Raw genomic sequence first — 24,165 nt, 5'->3', positions numbered from 1 at the left:
GGTGTGTGCAAGATCTCGGGTATCCAGAATTGACCCGAAACTCAACGTGTAGCCAAGAATGAGGGAGGACCTTCCATTTCGGATTCTCCTTCCTCCATCTCCTGGTGTTAGGATCCCAGACACGGACTACCATATTGGGTTTATATGACGCTAGAGAGCCAACCCCAGGGCTTCACAGCGCTAGTCATTTTACCAGCTGAGATCCGCTCCCAGCTATAAAACGTGTTCCATCCAAAGCAGAAGCCCCAATGAAATGGAACAGGGGTAAACTGTCTGACAAAAAAAAATATGTTGGGAAGTACTTTCTTATTCTGGAAATGCCAAGAGTCTAAGATGAGCAATACAGTGTTCACCTTTGACATCTATTGGGGGAAGTTGTATCCGCCATGATCTGAGGACTCCCATCGGAAAGAAACTATAATCCTTAGTGGCTGAACAGAACCACGTGTGTGTCACGAGAACAGCCGGAGCATCATGCCAAAGCCAAGTGCACAGATCCTGGTGAATTCAAGTCACCCAGAGGGCTACAGAGCAGGCATCTGACACGAAAGGCTAGATGACAGGCACAGGCTTTGAACTGCACATTTTCCTAAAAGGCCTCCCGTTGGGCAGACCAGCTCGGTGACATAAGCCAGGGTGAGGCTTCCTTGTCCAGCCACAGACACACAGGAACCTTCAGTTGATGAGCTGTCTCCTGGGACCTCCCTTCCATACCCACTGAAAGTAGGTCGTGTTGGCCTTACAAGATCCCTTAGGAGAGCCCTTGAGTTGCAAGAAGATTCCTGCATGCTGGGTTTCATGGTTACAGCTCATGCTTACACATAGCTCTGGTCTGACCAGGAACTGCCCAGACCACCTACATGGGATGCCTGTGGGATGCTGGGAAGTTTCTCCAAATGCCTCATGTCAATAGTTGAAGTCATGGAAGCATTCCTCTTGACTAAAGAAATGGCCCCTATTAAATCATTGTGGGTGAGTGGATGAGACATAGCTTTGGTGGAAACGCAGTTAGATTAGGTATTATTGGACACTATGCCCGAGCTAGTTTTGTGTGAATGCAGTGGACGGTCTCTAGTGGTGTGCCCCATGCCTCTCTGTTCCTGTCTGTGCATCCTGCCTGAGCAACGTGCCTGGAAACAAAAAAATGTAGACCAAGAAAATGATTGAAAAATATCAAACTAGGAGGAGCTGCTGAAATGTAAAATTATGAAATGTAGATTTAGGAAAGCTATGTTAACTTGAAGTAATTGGTCTCAGATATGACAGTTGTCTACTCAAATTGTAAGGTTGTGTTTTATTTTGGGGTCAGGGATTTTCACTATACAATCCAATATCCAAGTTTATGGGGAACGATATCAGGCTCAAGAGCGCAGTCATGGGGTGGAGGGGGTGAGTGAAAGGCACTGCTTTTTTTTTAATTTCTGCAAATGCTGATTGACTAAAAGCTCACTGTAAATCAGTAGTGCTATCTGGCTGATTTTATGGTGACTGTGAACCACAACACAGGCTTTCTGTGTCACTGGTTCGGTTCTGGGTCCGTCTCTTAACTAGGTCACCCACAGGAAGGGCGATCAGGACAGAGGCAAGTCTGGAAACCATATCTTAGGAGAGAATGAAGCTTTTTCTGTCAAGAAGAGATACTGGGGGAGAGGCACTGTTGGTGCTTTTCAAATATTTGGAGTGCTACCATGGAGACAAATGTTTATCATTTATTCCAGCTCCTAGAGAGAGCTAAGAAAGAGAGGCAGGTGATGAACGAGACACAGGCTTCAGCCGAGACAGAGTCCCACCACAGATTCATCTGCCCTTGTGTGTAGTGAGCTTCTTGCTGATGGAGGAGTTCAAGCAGAAACTGGATGACCTCCGGCCAGAAGTATCGCAATCAGTTTCCTGTATGGAGAAGGAAGCGGGATTCGCTGATTGCCGAACTCTAAGCTCCTTTCACTCAGAAGCTATGGAAAAGCCTTCATCTCGTGTTAGAGGCATCTAGCAGCCAAATAGGTGTCACTGAGGTGTATGTATGTCACACATGTACAGAGACGTGACGCCAAAGAGGATGTGTGCTGTGCGCTCAGGCCCTCTCCTGGCCTTTCACAACTTTGACCTGGAAGCTAGGTATTGACTCTGCATCCTCACTGGTTGTCTGGAGGTCAGGGCAGATCACAGTATTCCCGATGACCCCCGCAAAGGCTTGCATCTACGCTAGAGTGCTCCAGAAATCCCCAAGAAAAGAGTGGAGAAAAACTGTACCAGTCTGGACGAAATCTTCTCAGCAATGAATGCCAGAAGCATGTCTAGTTCTTAGAAGGAGGATTTGCTAACCCTACCCTAAGAACTCAGAGTTAGTGTTAGGGTTAGGGTTAGGGGTTAGTGGTTAGGGGTTAGGATTAGGTTTAGGGGTTAGGGGTTAGGGATTATTAGGGATTAGGTTTAGGGTTAGGGTTAGAAAAATGTAGTTCTTAAGTTAGGAAAGTGGCTAATGAGATCTTACTTATTCGTCTTCCCCAGACTTCTTTGTCTGCTTGAGGCATCTTTGGGACTCTTTGACACTGAATCCCCTTTCCAGAGGAGGGAAAATAGCCCCTTCCTCACAAGAAGGAGGAGTCCACAGATTTGATGACTGCAACCAGAACACTAGGCAACAGTCAGTAACCATGGTAGCAGTGGCCTCTGTTTTTGACAAGGTCATTCTAAGGACTCTGCAGGGGAGAAGAATTGAATGAGCTGGGTGAGAGGCTTTGTAGACTGTGAATAACTTATGATAGGTTGTTGGATGCGGTTATCATTGTCGAACTGACCTAGTTCATGGAGAATTCCAGAGGCCTAAGTCACTACACCAGGTGCAATTGGTAGAATTTCACTTGCCCTACAACATCCTTGGACACCTCTGTGCACTCTAGACACCCTCTGGGGCAATGAATGACTATACAACCTTTCTACTATAGAAACCCACTGAACAGGTATCTATTCTTTCTGATGTAGGCTGTACCATCTCATCTTGCTGATGGCCCTCAGTGTCAGACCCTGTAGCTGAAGGCATGGGTTCTAGTCTTGTGGAGACAGACTTGGGATTGTGTCCCGAGTGGCTGATTCTTCTTGGATCCCCTGATATCAATGTGGCTCAGTGTAGAGACAAATCACCTTGGGTCAGTCATTGAAATAATTTTTAAGTAAAACATTTTACAGGAACAAAAGCTGACATATGCAACTCAGATACTTTTAAATCCAGAAAACAGGGCTCCCAGCAAACCTCCCTGGACCTCAGAGCCTCTTGAACCTGGACACTTTGTTTCCGGTCTGTGGTGGGTGGAAAAAGCATTAGATAAGGAAGGATTACAAATCCAGACATCTTTCAGTGCAACCCTGCGACTGGTGCAAATCCCTAGGTCACATGCTTGTACCTCCAAGGCATCTGCTGGGGCCTGTGGGTCAAGAAGTGTGTGAGTCTGCCTTACACATTTCTTAAGGGCTATTTTACAAAAAGCAAATAAGGGGTTGGAGGTGTAGCTCAGTTGGTAGTGTGCTTGCCTAGTATGCTCAAAGCCTAGGGTTCAATCCCAAGCACTACATAAAACTAGGTGTGGTGGCAACTAAGTCAGCAGGATGGACTAAAAATCCCCAGGGTGGAGAGCCTCGGTATCACCACTAAAACAATGGTAGCGCAGGACATCGTGAGGGGTCAACAGGGGGATGCTGCAAAGCCAGGAGAAGGCCATTTATGTCCCCCGACTCTACAGGCTCACTTTCTTCTGGAAAAATGGCAGGTCCTGAAAAAACCCTCTTTTCCTTTAACCACAGCGCCTGGGCAAAGAATCCAGGTTTTTATTAGTCACTGTCCCCGCCAGATGTTTCCATGTCTCCCTCCCAGCAGCAGCCTTATCTGCCTGCATCTGGAAGCCTGGGGAAAGGCCTCTAGAGAGGCTTCCAGCATGGTGGGCACTTCCCAGCTGGGCGGTTTCATTGTCTCAGATCCCAGCACCGTGCAGAGGAGCAGAATGTGCTGGGTGGTTTAAGAAAGGGGTCTGTTTCCATCTTGCTATACTTTGGGAGATTCCATATAAACCAGGCTCTCCAGCTAATTGCACGAGAGCTGAACCACTCCCCTGCTGGAAAAGAAAAAGGTGACAATGACACTTTGTACCTAACTCTCAGGAGAGGAGTGGAAAAGACTGAGTAGGGCACCCTCTGATGGCTGAGCTCTGGAGCTGGGTGTTCCGGAGTTATTTTTCTTTCCCACTCTGGCAGCGTGCATAGGAAGATGTATAGGGCCTTACTCTGTGCTCATAGTCTGTGCTCTGTCCCCTGAGAGCCTCTCTATGTAGCTGGGACTATTGGCCACCATAAGGTACCCAAGAGAATAAGCTCTAAGGTACCTTGCTTTCTCACCCAAAAATAGGTCATCATGTCTGAAAAGCAGAGAGTATTTATGTGGCAAAAACAGAAGCAAATATTTGAAATAGCACAGATCCCAGCAAATCTGGAAAGCTTGTTCTGGCTGGCTGTCCATGCAGCCCTTTGCAAAGCACGGATACCTTAGAAAGAGGTGTGAGACGAAACAAACGCATACAGCATTGCTGTTGTTAGAGAGTGCAAGCATTATACTTTGCTTCAGATGTAACAAATGAGCAGTATGTGTTCCAGCTTTGAACATGGTGGATTGGGCTGGTCCACAGAACGGTGGTCTGGAGAGGAGATTAATGGGGGAGGTAAGTGGGAAGTTAACATCCGGGAATGGGCTAAGTTGAGTGAGGACAGCCACTCTGGGTATGCAGCGCTGCTGTCTGGGCCTGGAGGACAGTCTGGTGATATGAGCATGGCAGGCCTGTGGAGTCTCAGCCGGCTCTACCACCTGCCCTAGAGTTCAGGTACAAACGCCATGCTGGAAAATGAACACTGAATCTCTCCCACGTCCTCACAAGGCTGTTGTAAGAAGAATCTATTCATTCATTCTCCGTGTGCGTGGCCACTGAGCCCTAGGCTGGGCACAAGGATGGAAGGGAATGATGGATAGAGTCATGCCCTTCTTGAGCTCAACATCTAGCAGTGGAGAAAGATGATTTCAAAACTTGTTGTTTTGTTGCCATGGTGATGATTGCTATGTACAATCAAAGACATGTAGTGTATAGTCTGGCCCAGCCTAGGACTTGCTGAGCCTGTGGCCTCGGAACCCAGGCAAGGCCAGAGAAGCTCCTGGGCCACAAGGGTTTGGTGGCTGGAGCAGGTGTCTCGCCGGCTTCCTGCCCACAGCAGGGTTGGCCTAGACTCTAAAGAAGCCTCTGTTACCTGCTCACATCCTTCCAGGCTGGAAAATGAAAGCTTTTTCCAGCAGCGGCGCAGAGTTCCTGATTTATAGGAGGTCCAGACAGACAGCCGGCTTGTTCCTCGAGCGGCGTCCGTGTGAGTTCAGCTCTCGGCACCATCCCCACTGCACCACCTTCCCTCCCAGGGCAGCCTGGAGCCGAACTGAACAGTGGAAACCACAGACAGGAGCAGGGCCTACTGGTGCAGGCCTTGGAGCCCAGCTCCTTGGCAGGCTGAGGTAGGAGGATTGCAAGTTCAAAGTCTTCGTGGATCTACAAGGTGAATCAAAAGCTGGCCTAGGCAACTTAGTGATACCCTGATTCATAACAAGAAGTAAAAAGAAGACAAAAGGTGTAGGTTAGTGGTAAAGCATTTGCTCAGCAGGTCTGAGGCCCTAGGTTCAATCCTCAGCTCTGCAAAAGGAGAAAGAAAATCACAGAAGTGAAACCAGGCAAGATGGTGCACACCTGTAATCCCTAGTGAGCTGACATAGGAGGGTGGCGAGTTCAAGACCAGCCTGGTCCATAGAGCAAGAGAGATTCCGCCTACAGATAGATAGATAGATAGATAGATAGATAGATAGATAGATAGATAGATAGATAGATAGAGATAGAGAGATCATACGTACTTACATACCACGGAAGCACCTTTCTTCTTTCCCTTTGTTCCACGGTCCCAGTCAGAAGTCAGTGATAAAGCTAGATAATGTTACTGGCAACTTCTTAACCTCTGAGTTTCTGATTCGATCATGAGCACTGGATAATTATAATCTAGGCAGATTCTTCTACTGTAGCAATGTCTAGAAGCACTCACAGACAGCACCCACCTCCCCAGTCTCTATAAGCCGGTGCCGAGGGTCAGGCTTTGTTGGGTAATTCAACTCGGTAACTGTGTTTCAGATCCTGGGAGGAGAAGAGAATGAAGGTACGTGTGTGTGCGTGCATGTACATGTGTGTGTACGTGCATGTGGAGGATGGAGGACAACCTGAGATCTATGTCTGTCCACAGGTTCCACAAGAAATGCTTGTGTTGTGACTGACAAGAGGCAAGAACTGCCTGCCTGCTTATTTTGCATTATATGAAGACTAAAAAGAGTCAAATTATTTTCTTGGCTTTAGTGCCCAACACATTTTGCTAAGTTGCACCCTTGTTGCATTTTTTTCAAAACCTACCATTGACTAATTCCAAAAAATGTTTTTCTGTGTTTGCTACTACTAAGAACCTCATGCATCAAAACAATTGCTGTAACTCTAAACAGCGTGCCTGGCTACTGCTGCAGACCCTGCCTCCTGCCCTTCTGGGTTAAAATCTTTATTTTGAGACAGAGTCAATTGCTCAGGCTGCTTTTGACCTCTCTCTAAAACCCAAACAGGCCTTGAACATACAATCACCTTGCCTCAGTCTCCTGGGTATTAGAATCACAGGCCTGTGCCACCAGACCTGTCAAAGGGTTGAGGCACAGCTGTGATCCAGTTGGGTAATAAAAAAAAATCATGTGGAAAGAGAGACATCAATACAAACCAAGGACTACATGAGGGCATCAGAAAGTGGATGTGAGATATTTGGGGCATGCTGGAGAGATGGCTCAGCCAGCAAGTACTTGCCTCACAAACGTGAAGAACCAGGCTTGATTCCCCAGCACCTAGCCCATTTTTATAATCCCATGCTGGGGGGTGGAGACAGAAGGGTCCTTGGATCTTGTTGTATAGTTGTTATAGCTGAATCAGTGTGGAAAGATACTTAAAAGAAATCCCACACTAGCTCAGAATTGAGAAATAGATGGTTATTTATTTAGGGGTATACTCACAAATCGGAATCCTCTGCTTGAATGGAGAACAGAAACTGAATCCAGCAACCAGAAAGAGCGGCCAGAAAAGAGGCCGAATGCGATCTCTACATCGGTATAGAGTATGAAAATATCAGGCATCGACCTCTGGCTTTCACACACCCAGCAGCTGACATATACAAACACACACACACACACACACACACATGCACACACATATATACTCATGTAAATAGATTTTCTTAAAGACTGAAGAGATGCGTAGGGTTGAGATGGTGCTTCATGAATGTAATAACACCTCTGTCTCTACTAGACTCTTATGACAGCAAACAGCTTGTATGACTGGTTGACCTGTGCATCTCAGGGTCTTAGACAGGGCCTGGTACATAGTAATACTCTATAAACACATACAAAGCAATAAGTGTATCTATGAATCAATCAAGCAATTGATGACTCTTTGACCCCGAGCATTGGCTGGGGAGAATTGCAGGGACTGGCTGAAGCCAGTGACCTGGGGAGACACGGGAAGATATGACAACTATACTGTGGTCATTGTGAATGAATGTGGCCATGCACTGGACCAGAGACGGGGCATGGACTGGATCAGATCTGAGAAGACATCTAGGGGACTGAGGTGGTAGAATTTGAACGGCCTCTTTAAATAGCCACAATTGCCCTGCATACCTGTTTGGGCTACAGAAGTGTAGATGGGAAATCAATAGACAAGAAGAGCTGTGGCCGGGGCTAAAGGGGCCGTAGGAGTGAAGAAGAGAGAGTAGAAGAAAGGGCGAAGAAACCGTGGTCTGCAGAGTTGGGTGGGCGGGACTCACTTGATGGCTCACTCTGTCCGTATAAAGAAGGATTGTGGGCATCTGGGTTGTGTGGTATGAGATGTCGATCAAGGTTGGGAAGATGAGTCTGAACACGACAGCCCACTTTCAAAAGAATGGTCAAATAAGGCACGCTGTGGGCCTTCTGAGCAAGATGCAGACGCTTGTTAGCAGTGGAGGACAGACCAAGTGATCGGGTTTACCAACCAACGGTGCATCCCAGGAAGATGTCGATGTAAATGACATTTCTTCCACTCCACCTGCAGCATGACTTCCAGTAAGAGCTTAAATTATGGCTTCTGGAACAGAAGGAAGAGACAAGGCACCCGGCTAAGATATGCCTGGTTCTGATGCCTACAGAGAGACCATTTGCTCGTTGCAGGGTCTCTGGTTACTACAGAAAGGTGTTGGCTGCAAGTTGTGTGCCACCTCGCTGTGTCTCTACTCGCATCGTACCCTGATGCAGTTTCTAACCAGCCTTTCAAAATGGGTGATTCCTCATAGGCAGAGATCCCAGACTGCCACATTACACGATATACAAGTCACCAACAGATGCTGTGTCTGTTAAATAGCCTCGTGGCATGAGCCTGGGCGTCCCCTTCCTAGCGTTTACTCTCCTTCCACAAACCCAGCAGCTACAGCATGGCAGGTCCCTGAGCTCATTGTATCTGGGTTTCCTCTCCTGAGAGTGCCTGTTGGTCATTCATGGGGCCTCCCTAAGAGGTAGGAGATTCGTTCTGTGTGGGACAAGGGCAGGACCCTGGAAGGACAGCTCATTTGGAGTACTGGGACATAATTGTTTTTGGCAAGAGGACCAGCATTCAGATAAACATTAGTTAGAATTGAAGACATTTCAGGTGATTGATGGGCTTCGGGGTTCCAGGGCTTCATTTTAATGTACAAACCTGGATCATCGAGATGGCTCAGCAGCAAAGGGGCTTGCCCCAAAGGCTGGCGACCTGAGCTCAGTCCTTAGGGCTATCCTCTATCCCCTACACTTGTGCTGTGGCGTTCACTCTCGTTCACACACATGTTCATACACACAAATACATGCAACAAAACTTTAACAAGCCTACATTAAAAAAAAAAAGTCTGCTTACTTTGGTATTTCAAACAAATCTCTTTGGGAACCCAAGTTCTGGGAAAAAGGAAATCCAAGCACTTGTGGTCATTGAGGGATTCCACAGCAGTGAGATGGGGGGAGGCGGTGCTTGTAGGCATGTGCTTTCTAAGCCTGAGGTCTCCCAGGACCTGGAGTGTTGCTGAGCTTGCATGAGCCCTGAGTATGTGCCACCAAAGCTGGCCTGCCGCTTCCTACTGGCTTGAGGACAAGAGCGGCTCACCCCTCACGTCCACTGTCCTCTGACTCACAATCCTTCTGGGGACTATCTTGAACTTCTAACATGCGCAGTGCCAGGCAGCCCTGGGGGAATCACCCAGAAGTCAGAGTCAGAGAATCCGCAGCATTAGAGTCACGTCAATACTGGGCAAGAAAGTGGCGTGAAAGCAGAGACCCCTCAAGGGCCAGTGGTCACTGCATGAAACCTGCCTTAGAAACAGTTCCCTTTTCATTTTGACCTGCTTATTAATAAGTCTGTGAACTTGAACAAGTTATCCAACCTCACCAAGTTTCCTCATGTTTTTACCTATAAGCAGGGCTGTACCATTAGCCGTCTTGTAGGTGGTGTGGTAGCTGAAGAAGGGAATAGATGTAAGGTTCGGTTTACAGAGCCTTCAGGGCAGTTGACCGACACTTGACCAGCAGTGGCTTTCCACAGTAGTTGCCATGAAAGAAGAAACAGGGCACAGAGGTGCAAAGAAATCTGGCAAGGCCCATGAACAACAGCCTGTATTTTGTTGAGTGAAAAGCAAACAAGTGAACGAAATGGACAGTACCCATCTTAGTTCCTTCTGAATTACTCCGACAAAGCACCATACCAAGGCACCTTTGAAAAGAAAGCACTTAGTTCGGCTCATGATTTCAGAGGCTTAGTCTATGGTGGCAGAGCAGAGGTGTGACAGCAGGGACAACTGAGAGCAGAATCAACTCACACCTTGATCCACAAGTAGGAGGCTCAATGGGAAGGGCAAGAGTCTTTTCAAACCTCAAAACCTGCCTCCAGTGACACGCCTCCTCCAAGGTGGCCATTTTCCCTAATCCTTCCCAGCTGGTTCCACCAACTGAGGACCAAGTACCCAAACATGAGCCTGTGAGGCCTTTCTCTTTCAAATCACCACAGTACCACCCAGAAGAAGGACTTGTTTGTACAGGTAAAGCTAGGTGTTGCTATGGGACAATGGTCTTATACCCTGTCACTTATATTGTATTGTTTTAATAAAACACTGATTGGCCAGTAGCCAGGCAGGATGTATAGGTGGGGTGACCATGCAGAAAGTAGAGGTGGGGCAAGGAGAACAGGAGAATTCTGAGAAGAGGAAAATGTCAGTCTGCAGTAGTCACAGAGGAAGCAAGATGAGAATGCCCCACTGATAAAAGGTACCAAGCCACATGACTAACACAGTCAAGAATTATGGGCTACTATAAGATGTAAGAGTTAATAAGAAGCCTGAGCTAACAGCCCAACCAGCTTATAATGAATGTAGACCTCTGTGTTTCTTTGGGGCTGAACAGCTGCAGGATCAGGCAGGACAGAAACCCCTGTCAACAAGGTGTTTTACCTCAGAAGAAGGAGAATAAAGCCCATTCTGTCTGCTTCCTCTCCTTAAGTGTTGTAGAAATTAAATCCATTTCTCCCTCTCCATCCCTCAGGTGCACATTCCACACATACAAAGACATACATGGGCCATCATATACCACCATGCACATATGTGAGCAAAGACGCACATGGTGCACACACAGCCTGGCCACCAATACATGTCTTCTACACACATGCATAGACACAGTACTTGCTCCCTAATACACAAAGACAGATTCAAATTCATGGATACATAGAAGCACAGAGAGATATGCATACTACACACACATATACACGTACCACTATGCATATATGCATGCATCGTAGAAATACATGTATGAACTGAATTGGGAGAGCAATGAAGACAGTGATAGCTAAGGCTAACCCTAGGGCTCTCTATCCCCATCCTGAAGCCCACAGATCTGCCAATGGGCCATATCTCTTCCTACATCAAGGCAAGAGTTTGGACAGGTATGGCAGTTTGTGGCCTCAGGCCCTATGCAGGTCCCTTTTCAGGGCAGCTGCCAAGCTTCCCAGCCAGCTCTTCTCTCTCTATAGTACCATGCTAGGGGTCACAGCTCCCATCTGTAAGCCTGTGCAACTGCTGACAGCCAGTGAAAGATCTGTGAATGGAATTATGTCAGCCGGGCCTACGGTGGATGAGGACAGCTGTAACTTTCCTTCTGGGCATGATGTAGCCACGCTGGATGCCAGGGGCCTCCTGCTGTGGGAAGAGGCAGGCGGGGGCTGGCCCATGGGCTTGGATTAAACCTCAGGCCACTTCTTGGCTCATCACTGCCCATGTGTCCAGGTGGCACGAGTCCTGTGGGCTGATGAGGGCTGTAAAGGATCCAGTCTGGAACACATAACCCTGCCCTGGTAGCTTTCCTTCCGCTTTGCTTGGAGGGAACTGGAGCCAAACGTCATTATTCTCAGCCACATACTTTCCACTGCCTTGCAGGACCTGTGGACTCTGAAGCCTGGCTTTGGACTCTGAAGCCTGTGGCTGGAGACAGTAATCCCTGGGCACCCAAATAATGGCTCTGTTCAATCTCTGATTCATTTGCATCCTGGCTGGACAGACAGGGCTCTTGGGTCATTGGAGTCTTCCTTCCAGCTTGGCCCTTACTGGCCCCATCTCTCCGTCCCTGGCCTTGCTCAGGGTGTGTCTCACACAGCACCCCAGGGTGGTCTGAGGAAGAAAATTGAATTACTAGCTTTTTCCTCCGTAAATTTGTAGACAGTAGCGGTAAACCACATTATTCTGCTTAGGGATTAGGTAGGAGGCTGCATGCTAAGTGCTTGACATAGAGTTTCTCGCTGCGAAGCACTGTTAGCAGCTGTGGCTATTATACGCCATATTTCATAGTATCTGAGGGTAAATTTGGAGCCAGGGACATCATTAGGGAGGGAGGACTAGCTGGAATCAGCCAGGGAAGATCATGGGCATCTCTAACTAAGACATCTGCGTGTTAGAGACGAAAAGGAGCCAACTGAGGATCAAGCGTAGATCAGACTTTAGAAAGGACTCTCCGCGGCCAGTCCTGTGGCAGATGGGTGGAGGCAGGGACTCCTTTAGGGACTGTTGCCAAGATATGGCAATGTCTCCAGGGAGGGGGCAGGAAGAGAGAGTTTCTGGATGGGCTATGCCTTGGAGAAGCATGAAACGTGTCAACGTAACGCTGGGACCCCTCCCTCCAGTCATTTCTCTCATTCAGCATTCAGCGTGGTCCCTAAAGGCCTCACTTGTGCACACAAAGGCATTCCAGCGGAGTGTTAGGGACTGAGGAGCACATCTAGGAGTATGCACTTCCCTCCACCCTCTCCTCTAGCCTTCTTCTTCTTCCTTTATCAGAGTCCTGCCAGTGAGAGGGTGAGTCCCTCTCAGCCCAAACCCAAACCTCTATTCCCACTGACCCAGAAGATTTGAAGATGGCTTTTTTCTTTTATTAATTATTTTTATTGAGCTATATATTTTTCTCTGCTCCCCTTAGACATTCAGAATCTTGCCTTGCCACAGCCAAATAATCATCCCCAGCCCTATTTAGCTCACAGCTCCACAGGTTAAGGCTCTCCTGCACATGACATGCTCAACACTGGGTGGCTTTGCTTCTTTTCCTGCAAGCAGGACCTCTGGGGGCTTTCACGGGAGGAATGATCTGAGGTGGTGCTCCCGGTGACATTGGTAGCTTAAAGGTCCCCTGCGTGGGGCTCCAGTCTGACAAGCACACATGGACATGTACACATACATACTCGTTGGTATGTTTGCACACACTTTGGAGTGAAATGCAAAAAAATCCAGAGGAGTTTGAATTTCTGAAGAGTCAAAGGATACTTTCTTTTTTATGCTTTTATATTTAAAGCCCATGTAGGAAGAATTTACTGCCTGCAGTTCTCTGGTTTCTTGTAGGAAAAAGAGGAGTTTTGGGGGCCCCTCAAGACTACTCTGAGCACTCCAAGTCATCCTTGGTGCCTGTTGCCACACTACCTCCCGATATATAGCAGTTAGTAACAGTGCTATGTGCCCACTGGGAGTGCTTGGGGCCTTTTGCAGAACCTGGAGAGAGGCAGGCCAGCAGAACGCAGCCTGTGATCCCTGAGGACATAATTGCTATTTGGTACCTGTCCAGGGCTAAGCTCCTATCATAACCCCTGTCTTCCTTCTACATCTCCCTCTTCACAGAGCCTAAATATACAGGTGGAAGACATTCGGATTCGGCCCATCCTTTCCGCCTTCCGCCATCGCAAGCCTGTGACAGAGGGCTACGTGGAGGTGAAGGAGGGCAAGACCTGGAAGCAGATCTGTGACAAGCACTGGACAGCCAAGAATGCCCACGTGGTCTGTGGCATGTTTGGCTTCCCTGCAGAGAAGACCTACAACCCCAAAGCCTACAAGTAAGTGGGCAGAGCCAGCAGGGGCAGAGTTTCCTGGGCTCCTATTCTTGTGGGGTCAATGCCAGCCCTAGGGACAGACTGTTTCACTGACTGCTTAACCTTGCTTTTGAGTAACTCACACTCCTATGGGAAACAAGCTAGATGAGGGAACTGTAATAGCCACATAGGAAGGCTTACCCAATAAGGGACACAGTTCTCCAATCCAGGGAAGGACCACCGTCAGTTCCAGCAGCCACTGGAGAACATATAGGCTGTATAAGGGTAATATATAGGCTTGGCAAGGACAGCATTGAGTTAAGAAATGTTTGGCAAGCCAGGGATATGGTTCAGGGTCTCTTGGCTCCAGGGACAGTTTCCCCATCCAGCTTCTCACCCAGTCTTCGCCAGGCAGCTGTGACCTTCTAGGATTGGTACTAGCTCGGTGGGACTAGAACAGGGCTGGCCCCAGGCAGAGTTATCTGTGGGTCCTGATCAGAGCTGATTACACAGATGAGCCTGGTCCCTGGATTAATAGCTCTCAGTAGCCTTTTTTCCTGTCTCTCATCAATCTTCTTACAAATGGGTCCTGTGCGGGCCTGAGGCTCTAAGGGAAAAAAATATTGTCAAAGTCGTCCTCAGTCCATCTGTATAATCTGTCCCTGTATAATCTGAGGCCCCTCATGGGCCTGCTGCCCGACACATTCTCATGACTGAGTCATCACCCAAGACCCTTCTCAGAAGCTCTCCGTGGTTCCTTTGAGGCCTGCTCCCTTTGCTAAGCTGCTGAGCTCACAGGCCGGTAAGGCACTCACGAGTTTCAGAGTTTACTCCATTGGTTATGATGCTCCTGGAAGGCAGACCAGAGGTTGACTAAATTCTTCTTTGGTTGTTCCAACATCAGGCCAAGTGAAAGGTCTAACCCAAATGATAGCAGTGGGCTATCACACTCTCCTAATCAATTCTAAGTCTTGGGTCAGTTGACAGGCCCAGAACCCCAGAACAAAAGGAAGGACCTGGGTACCTTGCCAAAACCTTCTACTGCTTTTCTCCCAGCTCCCTGCAAAGGGACCCCTTACCTGGACGGCTGTGTGTCAGGAAGGAAAGAGTAATCGAATCTTCTGTGGAGTGCTGGGCTAGCTCTGACTGACCCGAGAGTATAGTGTGTATGTGGCTCACCAGTCCGAGGAGCTGTTTTGACTGACGTTCTTCTCACACGGACCCACTAAACTCCAATTCTTTCCCAGGTTTAGAAAGTGTAGTTAGAATAGACACTGAGCCCCTGGCAGGCTCTCACAAAATCTAGCTTTCCCTTAGATGGGAACAGCCTCTGGGACTCCAGCACATTAACTGTTACAGCCCTGCTGACTTCCATCTTGGCATAAGGCCGTCCCCAACCTCAGTCATCCGGCTCCTGTCCGGGCCCGGGGGCTGCTATGCTTCTTTTCCCTCTCACTTCATCTCGGATTCTCCTGGGCGGGCTCAGCTACCATGAGCGTGAATGAGGATGGGGGTGGGGTGGTACTCTGGCTGCTGGAGGCCTGTGGAGGGTCATGGTGGGCGGCACATTCCGGAGAGCTGATGTAAGACAGAAGCGGGGCTGTCTGGGGAAGCCTAGAGCAGGTCTGAGGCAGCCCCACAAGCTGAGGGAGTTGTGAGGGAGGGTGGTGCTCTCCAACAGCTGGACACAGAGGGACTTTCCTAAGCCAGCGGGAGGTCCAGTTACATTCATGTTCCCCTGAGTGTATTCTGCCTATGTGTGGAAAGAGGGTTAGGTTTCTCAGAGGAAGGGACCTTACAGGAAGTGGGGAGGGGCAGCTGCTCTGGAATTCATAACGGCCCCCCTCATGGACCTCTCTACTGTATGATGTCACTGTGGTGAGCACACATCCCGATATAGTCTGTGTTTTAGATATCCGGGTGTTGGTAGCCACAGCTAGACTAGAAATGTTCCAAGACGCAAATTTTGGTAAAGGGGAGACAATAATGACATCTGAAGAATTTCTCCTTCCTCTGTGTTCACATACCATTCACCCCAAGACAAAGCAGACATTTCTAAGGACGCTGGACTGGACCAATAAGGACAAGACTTCCCGTCTGTCCCTCCCCGGGTCCCTGCCCTGAGAGCCTCCTCCCACAGGGTAGCAGGCAGCTATGCTGTTGTCTTCCTCAAGCATCTCACCGAGTCCCGCCAAGCAGGGGCAAGTACAGAGGCTCTAAAAATCTGGACAACTTCAGAGGATGTGATGTCCTCCCCACATACCCTCTCTGAACCCCACTATTTCTCATAGCCTAATCTTCCATCAAATGGTCCTCGTCACCTCAGCAAGGATCCATTCACTCTCTCTTTTTTTAAATGTAATTTAAAGATTGTATTTATTTTTATATTATATGCATTGGTGTTTGGCCTATAGGTATGGTCTCTGTGTGAGGGTGTCGGTCGGATCCCTTGGAACTGGAGTTGCAGACGGTTGTGAGCTGCTATATGGGTGCTGGGAATTGAACCTGGGTTCTCTAGAAGAGCAGCCGGTGCTCTTAACTGCTAAACCGCTCCTCCCCCCCCCCCCCCAATTAGCCATTTTATAAACCATGATCCCTTAGACTTTTAAGAGAAAAACGAAGCCTGGAGTAGTAGTGCATGCCTATCATGCAGCAGGGGGAAGACTGGGTTCTGGGAGCTGGATCTGCTGGCTACAAAAGGAAGGAAGCCGGTATCTGCTGGGATGCCCTGGTTGCCCAGCTCTTCTCTTTCCCTGCAGAACCTTTGCCTTGAAGAGGAAGCTGCGCTACTGGAAGTTTTCTATGAACTGCACGGGCACTGAAGCTCACATCTCCAGCTGCAAACTGGGCCCTCCCGTGTCCCGGGACCTTGTGAAGAATGCCACCTGTGAGGGTGGACAGCCAGCCGTGGTCAGTTGTGTGCCTAGCCAGATCTTCAGCCCCGACGGGCCCTCGAGGTTCCGGAAAGCCTACAAGCCAGAGGTAAGGACTTGGCAAAAGGTATAGGCGCTTGGTCACTGGCAGGGGTCTGATTAGAAAGGGAACAGGAGAGAGCTGGCCTCCAGTCAAAATCAGAGCCCCCTCTGTGGCTCTTCACACAAGGCAAGCACCCCATTGTGGGCCAGCACGGGCTTCTTGTACTCTGTTCTTTAGCCCAGCATGAGCAAGTGATATGGCATAGCCAGCCAGGGACCTTGTGCTTCTGCTAAGTTCCTGAAGGAGAAAGCATCCAGGATTCTGGAACTGTAGGAGGGAGGATGCGATTCTCCAAGGCACATGACATCGACTGTGTTGTTTCTAACTCATTATGGCTTATTTCACAAAAGAAAAGCTAACTGCAAAAGCTTTCCCTGTTTAGAAAACCTGCCATTGCCATTCCTAAGTCATCTATCCACTGGTCACACTATTGCTACAGGAGTCACTCGTTGGTTTGTATAGAGCAGAGGTTCTCAACCTGTGGGTTTCGACCCCCAAAGGTCATATCAGATATCCTGCATATCAGATAATTACATTACCTAGAAAATCTACAATTACAAAGTAGCAATAAAATAATTTTATGGTCCCCACAACATGAGGAACTGTATTTTTTTATGTTAATTGTTTTTTGTTTGTTTGTTTTTTTGAGTCAAGGTTTCTCTGTGTAGCCCTGGCTGTCCTAGAACTTGCTCTGTAAACCAGGCTGGCCTTGAACTCACAGAGATCTGCCTGCCTCTGCCTCCCAAGTGCTGGGAATAAAGATGTGCCCCACCATCGTCCAGTAGAGGAGCTGTGTTAAGGGATCACAGCATTAGGAAGGTTGAGAACCACTGCGAGAGTAATTGGGCTTGGGGAGAGAGGGTCTTCCCATGTAAATTAGATCCTCCATTTCAATGGACTGATTCCCCAGAACAGGTGAATGACCAGTCAGGGCAGACTGACCCTCTGAAAAAGAAAGAATCTCTATTCTGTCTTCTTTCCACAAGAGCCACACACACACACACACACACACACACACACACACACACACACCACACCACACCACACCACACCACACCACACCAAACAGTCCTGTTTTTTCTCTCTTTATCCCTCTTTCCAGTATGTACTGGAGCTGTGTCTATCTGTGTGTTTGGGATGCATATGTGTTGTTGGGTATTGGATGTTTGGGGTGTGTGTGTATGTGTGTGTTCTGGAAATTGCTAACACAGGGCCACTAGGTAGGAACAGCACATGAAAAGAGGAGAAGGCATGATCATAGACCAGGTGTTGAATCACAGGCCCGATAAAGCCTCCATCATGACTTGAGGCTCTGGGCCATTTAAAACATCAGTAAATATCATGTTAGCAGAGTGAGTTCATGCCAGGGGAAAGGAGCTGGGGAGGAAGGAGGGGTGGCAGTTGGTGGAACAGCAGAAGTGCCTCCCTAGACCAATAAGTCTCCTCTCCCTTCTCTTCCTCCTGTCTTATACTTTTCCTCTCCTACTTCTGCGATGCCCCACAGAGATAGGAAATCAGGGAAGGCGGAGGTGTTTGAATGAAAGTCCTAGTAGTGTGTGAGAGGCCTGAGATGCATGCTGGGAGCCCAGCCCAGTGTGTTGGGATGATTTAGAGGGACCTTGTAACTTCCTGGCTCTTCTGGGAAACAATAAGCCTGGCCTTCCTGGTCTCTTCACGGTGTCTTGGGAGTGCAGAGATGTGCCTTTACCAGACACCTGTCACCCTGTGGCACAGGCTCAGCTATTCCTGGACCCCAAACTGCCCCTGCCCTGAACTCTCACGTCCCTTGTCCTTTGTCCAGCTGGCCCCATCCTCCCTCCTCCCCCTACCCTCCCCCCAGCTCTCCCTGTCGTCCAGAGTTCCAGATCCTACTGTTTTGGAATTCCTCTGCTGTGCTGTGTGGAGCAAAGCAGTCAAGTTCATACCAAAGCAATGAACCAAGCGAGAGGCTGACCTCATATTTTCCTTGGTTTCTGTCCTCGCTGCACGGCCAGCTGGATGGCTGTCTGGCCCCTGTGGCTAGGCTGATAGTCTATCTCCGTCCAGCTGTGGTCAGGATGGCGACTCCACGTGAGTGCGAGGGGCCCCTTGTATCCCACTCATGAGCTTGGGAAGGAGACCACATTTCTCTTGAAAACTGAGGCTGGAGCCTGTGATTTTCCTCACTGTGCTCTGTTTTCTGAAGTAAGAAAGGAAGTTTTGGGAGCCACTGAGTGTCTTGCACTCACCCGCCCTCCTTTACTCTTCCAGCCAGTGCCAGGCTCAGCAGGCCCTGGGGGACTCTCTGAGTGTGGCTAGCCCCAAGGTGTCATTGTGGGGAAGCAAGAGATGACTGCAGAGTAGAGAGGGGGAGGGGCTCTTGGTGCCTTGTTTCTCAAGGTGGCAGAAGGCTTGAATGCTTGAAATATGTCACCTTCAGGCAATCCTGCCTCATCACGGCCTGAACGAAGTCACAGACTGAGGACTACCTAAGTCACAGTAGAACCAAGGCTCTGGTCTGGTCTGACTACAATGGCTTCACAACCCTCTGATGAATATCAGCAGTGACTCAGCCTTGCAAACTTACACATACATACTCATACACACACACACATGCACGCGCACACACGTGTGCACACATGCAGACATTGGGCATGCAAACATAGGTTTGTACACATGCATGGAAACTGAGGCACAGCATCCTGTGTAGGCAGGTGAAGCCAACCCCCGTTCTTTAAGACACAATCCACAGACTCCATGAAACCGGCAGGGAATAGATCTTACTCCTGTGTAATTCCAGAAGACCCAGAAGGGACTGAGGCTTCCAGACAGTGAGTAAGATTAGGGGCAGGGAAACTACCATCTCTACCCTCTCTGCACTGCTCTCTGTTGCTGTTTAGATAGGCTGTATCTTCTGGGCTTGGGCGGCGGTTAGTCTTAGCTAGGAAGACTCCTTGTCCCTTGCAGCCTCCCAAGCATCTCCTGATTTGGTCTGTCTTTCCTGATAAGGCTCCATGTTTCCACTCTCTGTCTTGCCACGTCCTGTGGTCTCCCTCTTGTGTCTCCCTTTATGAGGAGATTTACCGCTTGCTTTTGACTCCTCACCCAGGGACCTCCCTGCAGGGCTAGATTGTAAATATTATATAAGCAGTAGAAAATAAAGATTCACTTGGAATCTGAGAAATTGGATGGTAGAAGTTTTTCTCTGTAGATCTAAATGTTGTGAAGCTTTTGAGCTGGGGGCAGAAGGATGCGACTGATGATGGAATCTAGGAGCCGAGCCTGGGAAGGGATGATGAGCTGATGGGGGTCTTGAATGGCCTTCCTAGTGGTCCAGCACAGAGGCCCATGAGAAGCTTCATGAGAAATTTTTGCCAGCTGACACTCAACCAGCTGAGCGTTTTCAGACTCCGAGCTATGGGGATCTGGCAGGGTCATGGCTGCGGGAGACAAAAAGGAGTGGGGCAGCGACAACTTGAAGGATGCATGTCACTTCTGCACTCAGCAGGACCGTGTGTCTCTCCAGCAACCCTTGGTGCGGCTGCGAGGTGGAGCCCAGGTCGGGGAGGGCCGAGTGGAGGTGCTCAAGAATGGAGAGTGGGGAACCGTCTGTGACGACAAGTGGGACCTGGTGTCTGCCAGTGTGGTCTGCCGAGAGCTGGGCTTCGGGACTGCTAAAGAGGCTGTCACGGGCTCCCGGCTGGGACAAGGTAAGGAATGGCGTAGCTGAAGGTAGGAGTCTCTCTTCAGGGAAAAAACATGGTCCTAGGAACCTGGGCTCAACTGGTGGCCATGATCCCCTCAAACTCAACTTACTCCGCTCCTCCCTTGCCCATCCACTAGGGGACCCTGGAACACCCCTCCCCACCAAATCCCCTTCTGATGGATTTGGAGCTGCCACCTAGAGAAGGATGAATGGGTAAACTGAGACAATAGAACAGCACCTAGTGGACACACCAGGTCTCCAGGTCTCCAACTCCCTGCTCCGTACTCTCAGCTGCTCCAGTGGGAAGGCCAGAATCCCAGGTCCTTCCTCCAGGAAAGGACCTCAGGATCCATCAAGCATAATTGCACACAAAAGAACCAACTGTCACCTTGCCTGTCCACCCTGGTGCAGCCTCGCCAATACTGGGCTCCTGGCAGCTGAGAAAAGAAACAGGGCAGCCCTCTCTGATGTCAGGAGAGAGTCATGGGAAGGAAGCTCGTTTTCATCAAGTGTCCTGAGCAGGTCGTTTATATAAGGAAAGAGTAAAAGTACAGGAGGCGTTTGGTAGGGAAACTCTGGGAGCAATGTTGTCTCCTTGGCCACAGGACAGACTAGAACCCCCTATTGGGTGAGTCCATGGAAACCACTCAGCCTAGAAAGCCCCGATCCATCAGGAGCCTTCCACAAGACCAAGTAGCCTTGTGAGTGCCCAGTCCACCCCTGCAGAACTGTGTTCAAGGGAAAGAAGTTTTGGTCTTCCTAGGACTCTGTTCAGCACTGATCAGTACATAGACAGACTGCTATGGCAGGGAGGATGGGGCTTGGGCTACAGACAAAGATGGGATGTCCTAGGCCAGTGGTTCTCAACTTGTGGTCACAACCCCCTTGAGGGTGGTATATCAGATATCCTGCATATAAGATATTTATATTACAATTCACAACAGTAGTAAAATTACAGTTATGAAGTAGCAAGCAAATAACACGCATTATTAAAGGGTCACAGCATTAGGAAGGTTGAGGACTGCTGTCCTGGGCTCCGAGAGGAAACCTATACTCTTGCGAATGGAGCCATCATGCCAAAGAAAGGAGTCTGGTGAGGTCACCAGTTGCAGCCTGAAGGAGGTGATAGCTCCTGCTCACCCAGGCCCTGAACACCGCAATAGGGCTTTCTCTGTTAGGACTCCAGCACCCTGGCTGACCTTCACCTCCCGCTCAATTAGAGAACCAAGAACTCTCATAGCCTAGCAGCGCAGCTCATCCACTCTAGTTCAACTGCTTGACTGTCCTGCATCGTGCCCCGCCCCCAGCTGCCCTGGGAATGAACTGAGGAAAGTCGTGGGGTCATAGACCTGCCCTGCTGGAGGGAAACACAGTTTCTCTGGTCCCACGTAGGAGGACTATGAGGCTCATGGGAACCTAAGAGTTGGCCAGTTGCCTAACTCTTATGGTTTTGGCTTCCTTTTTCGACGCTACGTCCGTTCCTGACTAGTCTTAATGACATTTGCTCCTTTCTTGTACCAAATGTGTATTAAAGGGTAGGTGGCTGGGGACAGGTGCAGCATCAGCATATGGTGTCACCTGGCAGTCCCTGCTATGCCACACAGCCACCCATTTCCCTTAGGTCCCAGTGAAGAAGTCAGGCACCTCAGTGTTTCCATGGTCCCCTCTGTTGGTCCATCCACGCGGTCTGAACTTTTCTAAGGTCCTCAGGACCACAGCCACTCATCTCGAGGCATAAACAAGCCCTCGATGACACGGACATTCCATGTGTCATGAGCAGGGACTGTGTGACCTAATTCTTTTCCCCGCCCAGAGCAGCCAAAGGTTTACAAGTTGCCTGAGGAATTCTAGGAAGAAGATGGCTTGGGTGCCTTTGATGTCGGCTGTCAAGGCACTGTGGGAGATTTATCTGCCTTCTGCCACGTTGGGTGGATGACGATAGTCACCAGGAAAGGAAAAGTCTCATTAAAAGACATGCCCCAGAGCAGATAGGGTCAGCTCCTGAGTCCTGGCTCTAGCTGATGGAACAAGTAACCACACCTAAACCCATGGGTAGGGAAAGGGCAGAGGCTGAGTCCTCACTCTGGCCTGGCTACTTGCTTGTCTGTGACCTCGAAGAACCTTCTGGTCCTGAGCTTCTTCACTGTAAAACAAGGTAGCTGGATAGGCGATGTGTGGGGCTCTGTCTGGCTTCTGCACCCCCAGGGTGGATATTCATATAATGGCAGGCTCTTCCCTCTGTACTTCAGGACTACCCCCCACCCAGTTCCCAGCTGTCTGCCAACACATGAACCTTCCCCAACAAGTGAACCAAGTGTGAGTGAGTGGTAGGCCTGTGTGCTTTTGTTGTATCAGGGCCTGCTTGTTGGGGTTTCTGTCCTGCCCGGTTCCCACAGTTGTTATGTCCCAAAGAATCACACAGAAGGTCTACATAAGTTATAAAACTGATTAGCCATTAGCTCATGCTTCTTATTAACTCTTGTAACTTATATTAGCCCATTATTCTACTATATGTTAGCTGCATGGCTCAGTACCTTTTTCAGTGGGGCAGGTCACATCCTGCTTCTTCAGTGTCTGAACAGGACTGGGGAGGAATGGGCTTCCTCCTTCCCAGAATTCTTCTGTTCTCATTGACCCACCTCTACTTCCTGTCCAGTTGTCCCACCTATACTTTCTGCCTGGCTACTGGCCAATCAGCGTTTATTTAAAACATGATTGACAGAATATAGACAATTGTCCCACATCATGCCTTAGCTTCTGTCCTTAGTGTCTATGCTCAGAGATGTCCAAGGAGTGATCAAGGGAGGGAGGCACTCCAGGAAGAGGGGGACACACTCCAGTTGAACAGGTATGGTCTACTGAACAAACACTTGGCAAAACATTCCAGCTCTGCAAACGAGTGCTTTCCAGCAGAAACATAGCCACATGGGTAGTTTTGAATTGTCTAGTAGCCATATGGAAAAGGGGTGAGAGACAAAGCAGATGACTCTTTGGGAAGTTCATCATGCTTGAAAAGGAGAGTTCTGGGTGTGAGTTGAGGGGCCCGAGTACCCTTCCTCTCATGGCTGAGGCTCACTCTCATTATCCCAGCCCCAGAAAGACAGGCTTCCTAGTGCCATCTCCATGTCGCCTGCCCCATGACTCCTGTCTGCCTTTCCAGGTCCACTCTCCACCCTCACCACGATGCCCAGTGCCTCAAGGCATAGTTGGGTTTGGCCAACACGGGATACTGGTGAAAACTGGAGGTGACCAGAGGGGAGAGGCTTAGACAGTCCTCATGGGCACTATGTCTCTCCACAGAGGGAGACAGCTGTCTTCCGGGGTCTTCACCTCTTCATCCCTCTCCTCAGTGAGTTATTGGCTCTTCTCTCACTCAGAGGGTTGGTTGTGTGCAAGCCCCAGTGTTATTAGCCTTGAGTTCTTAACTACCCTGTGATGTATACTCCCTACACCCCATTCTTGACTGGATTTTAAAATGGCCCCCTTTCTGACTCAGACCTCCTAGTTTGTATAGGCTACATGTTTCCTGCAGGGACTTTTACAGATGCAGTCATATTCTCAAACTCTTAAGTGCCTAGACCATGGTAGCTGCAGGGTAAAGGTGCCAGCATCTAATCTGACTCCTTTATTAAAGAGGTGACCAGGGAGGCTGGGTGTATGAGTTACTGTTCCCATTGATGATGGGGGGGAAAAAACTTAAGAAAAAGAGGATTTATTTGGGCTTAGTTTATTTAGGAAGGGATATAATCCATCATGGCAGGAAAGGCATGGCGGCCAGAGCATGTGGCAGCCGGTCACATGGCATCCATCTGAAGTCAGAAAGGAAATAGAAGACAGGAAGTGGTGCCTGGCCTTCAAACCCCCTGAAGCCCACTCCCAGATGACTCTCTTCTAGCAAAGCACCATCTCCTAAAGTTTTCACTCTCTTTCCAAAACAGCGCCCCCTGCTGGTGACCAGACCCCATGAGCTCATGGGCAGCAGTTCACATTCAAACCATAACACTAAGTGAGCTGACCAAG

The 24,165-nt window shown here is 49.1% G+C and overlaps 1 protein-coding gene across 3 annotated transcripts in view; it reads left to right on the top strand.

Moving 5' to 3' along the window:
• Loxl2 (lysyl oxidase like 2) overlaps positions 1-24,165 on the top strand; it is an 81,806-nt gene that overhangs the window by 36,976 nt on the left and 20,665 nt on the right. Inside the window, exons 4-6 of one of the 3 annotated variants that reach the window (XM_050121866.1) lie at positions 13,297-13,508; positions 16,244-16,466; positions 19,966-20,149. In XM_050121866.1, the coding sequence (XP_049977823.1) occupies positions 13,297-13,508; positions 16,244-16,466; positions 19,966-20,149 (619 nt within the window). Of the gene's footprint in view, positions 1-13,296; positions 13,509-16,243; positions 16,467-19,944; positions 20,150-24,165 lie in introns of all 3 variants that reach the window. The other 2 variants (XM_050121865.1, XM_050121864.1) reach the window with 2 other exon arrangements.

Source organism: Alexandromys fortis, unplaced genomic scaffold (assembly GCF_014885135.2).
Source record: "Alexandromys fortis isolate MF-2015 unplaced genomic scaffold, M_Fortis_MF-2015_v1.1 scaffold_203, whole genome shotgun sequence".
In the NCBI taxonomy this organism is placed as follows: domain Eukaryota; kingdom Metazoa; phylum Chordata; class Mammalia; order Rodentia; family Cricetidae; genus Alexandromys; species Alexandromys fortis.
This window is presented reverse-complemented; position numbering and strand designations above follow the sequence as displayed.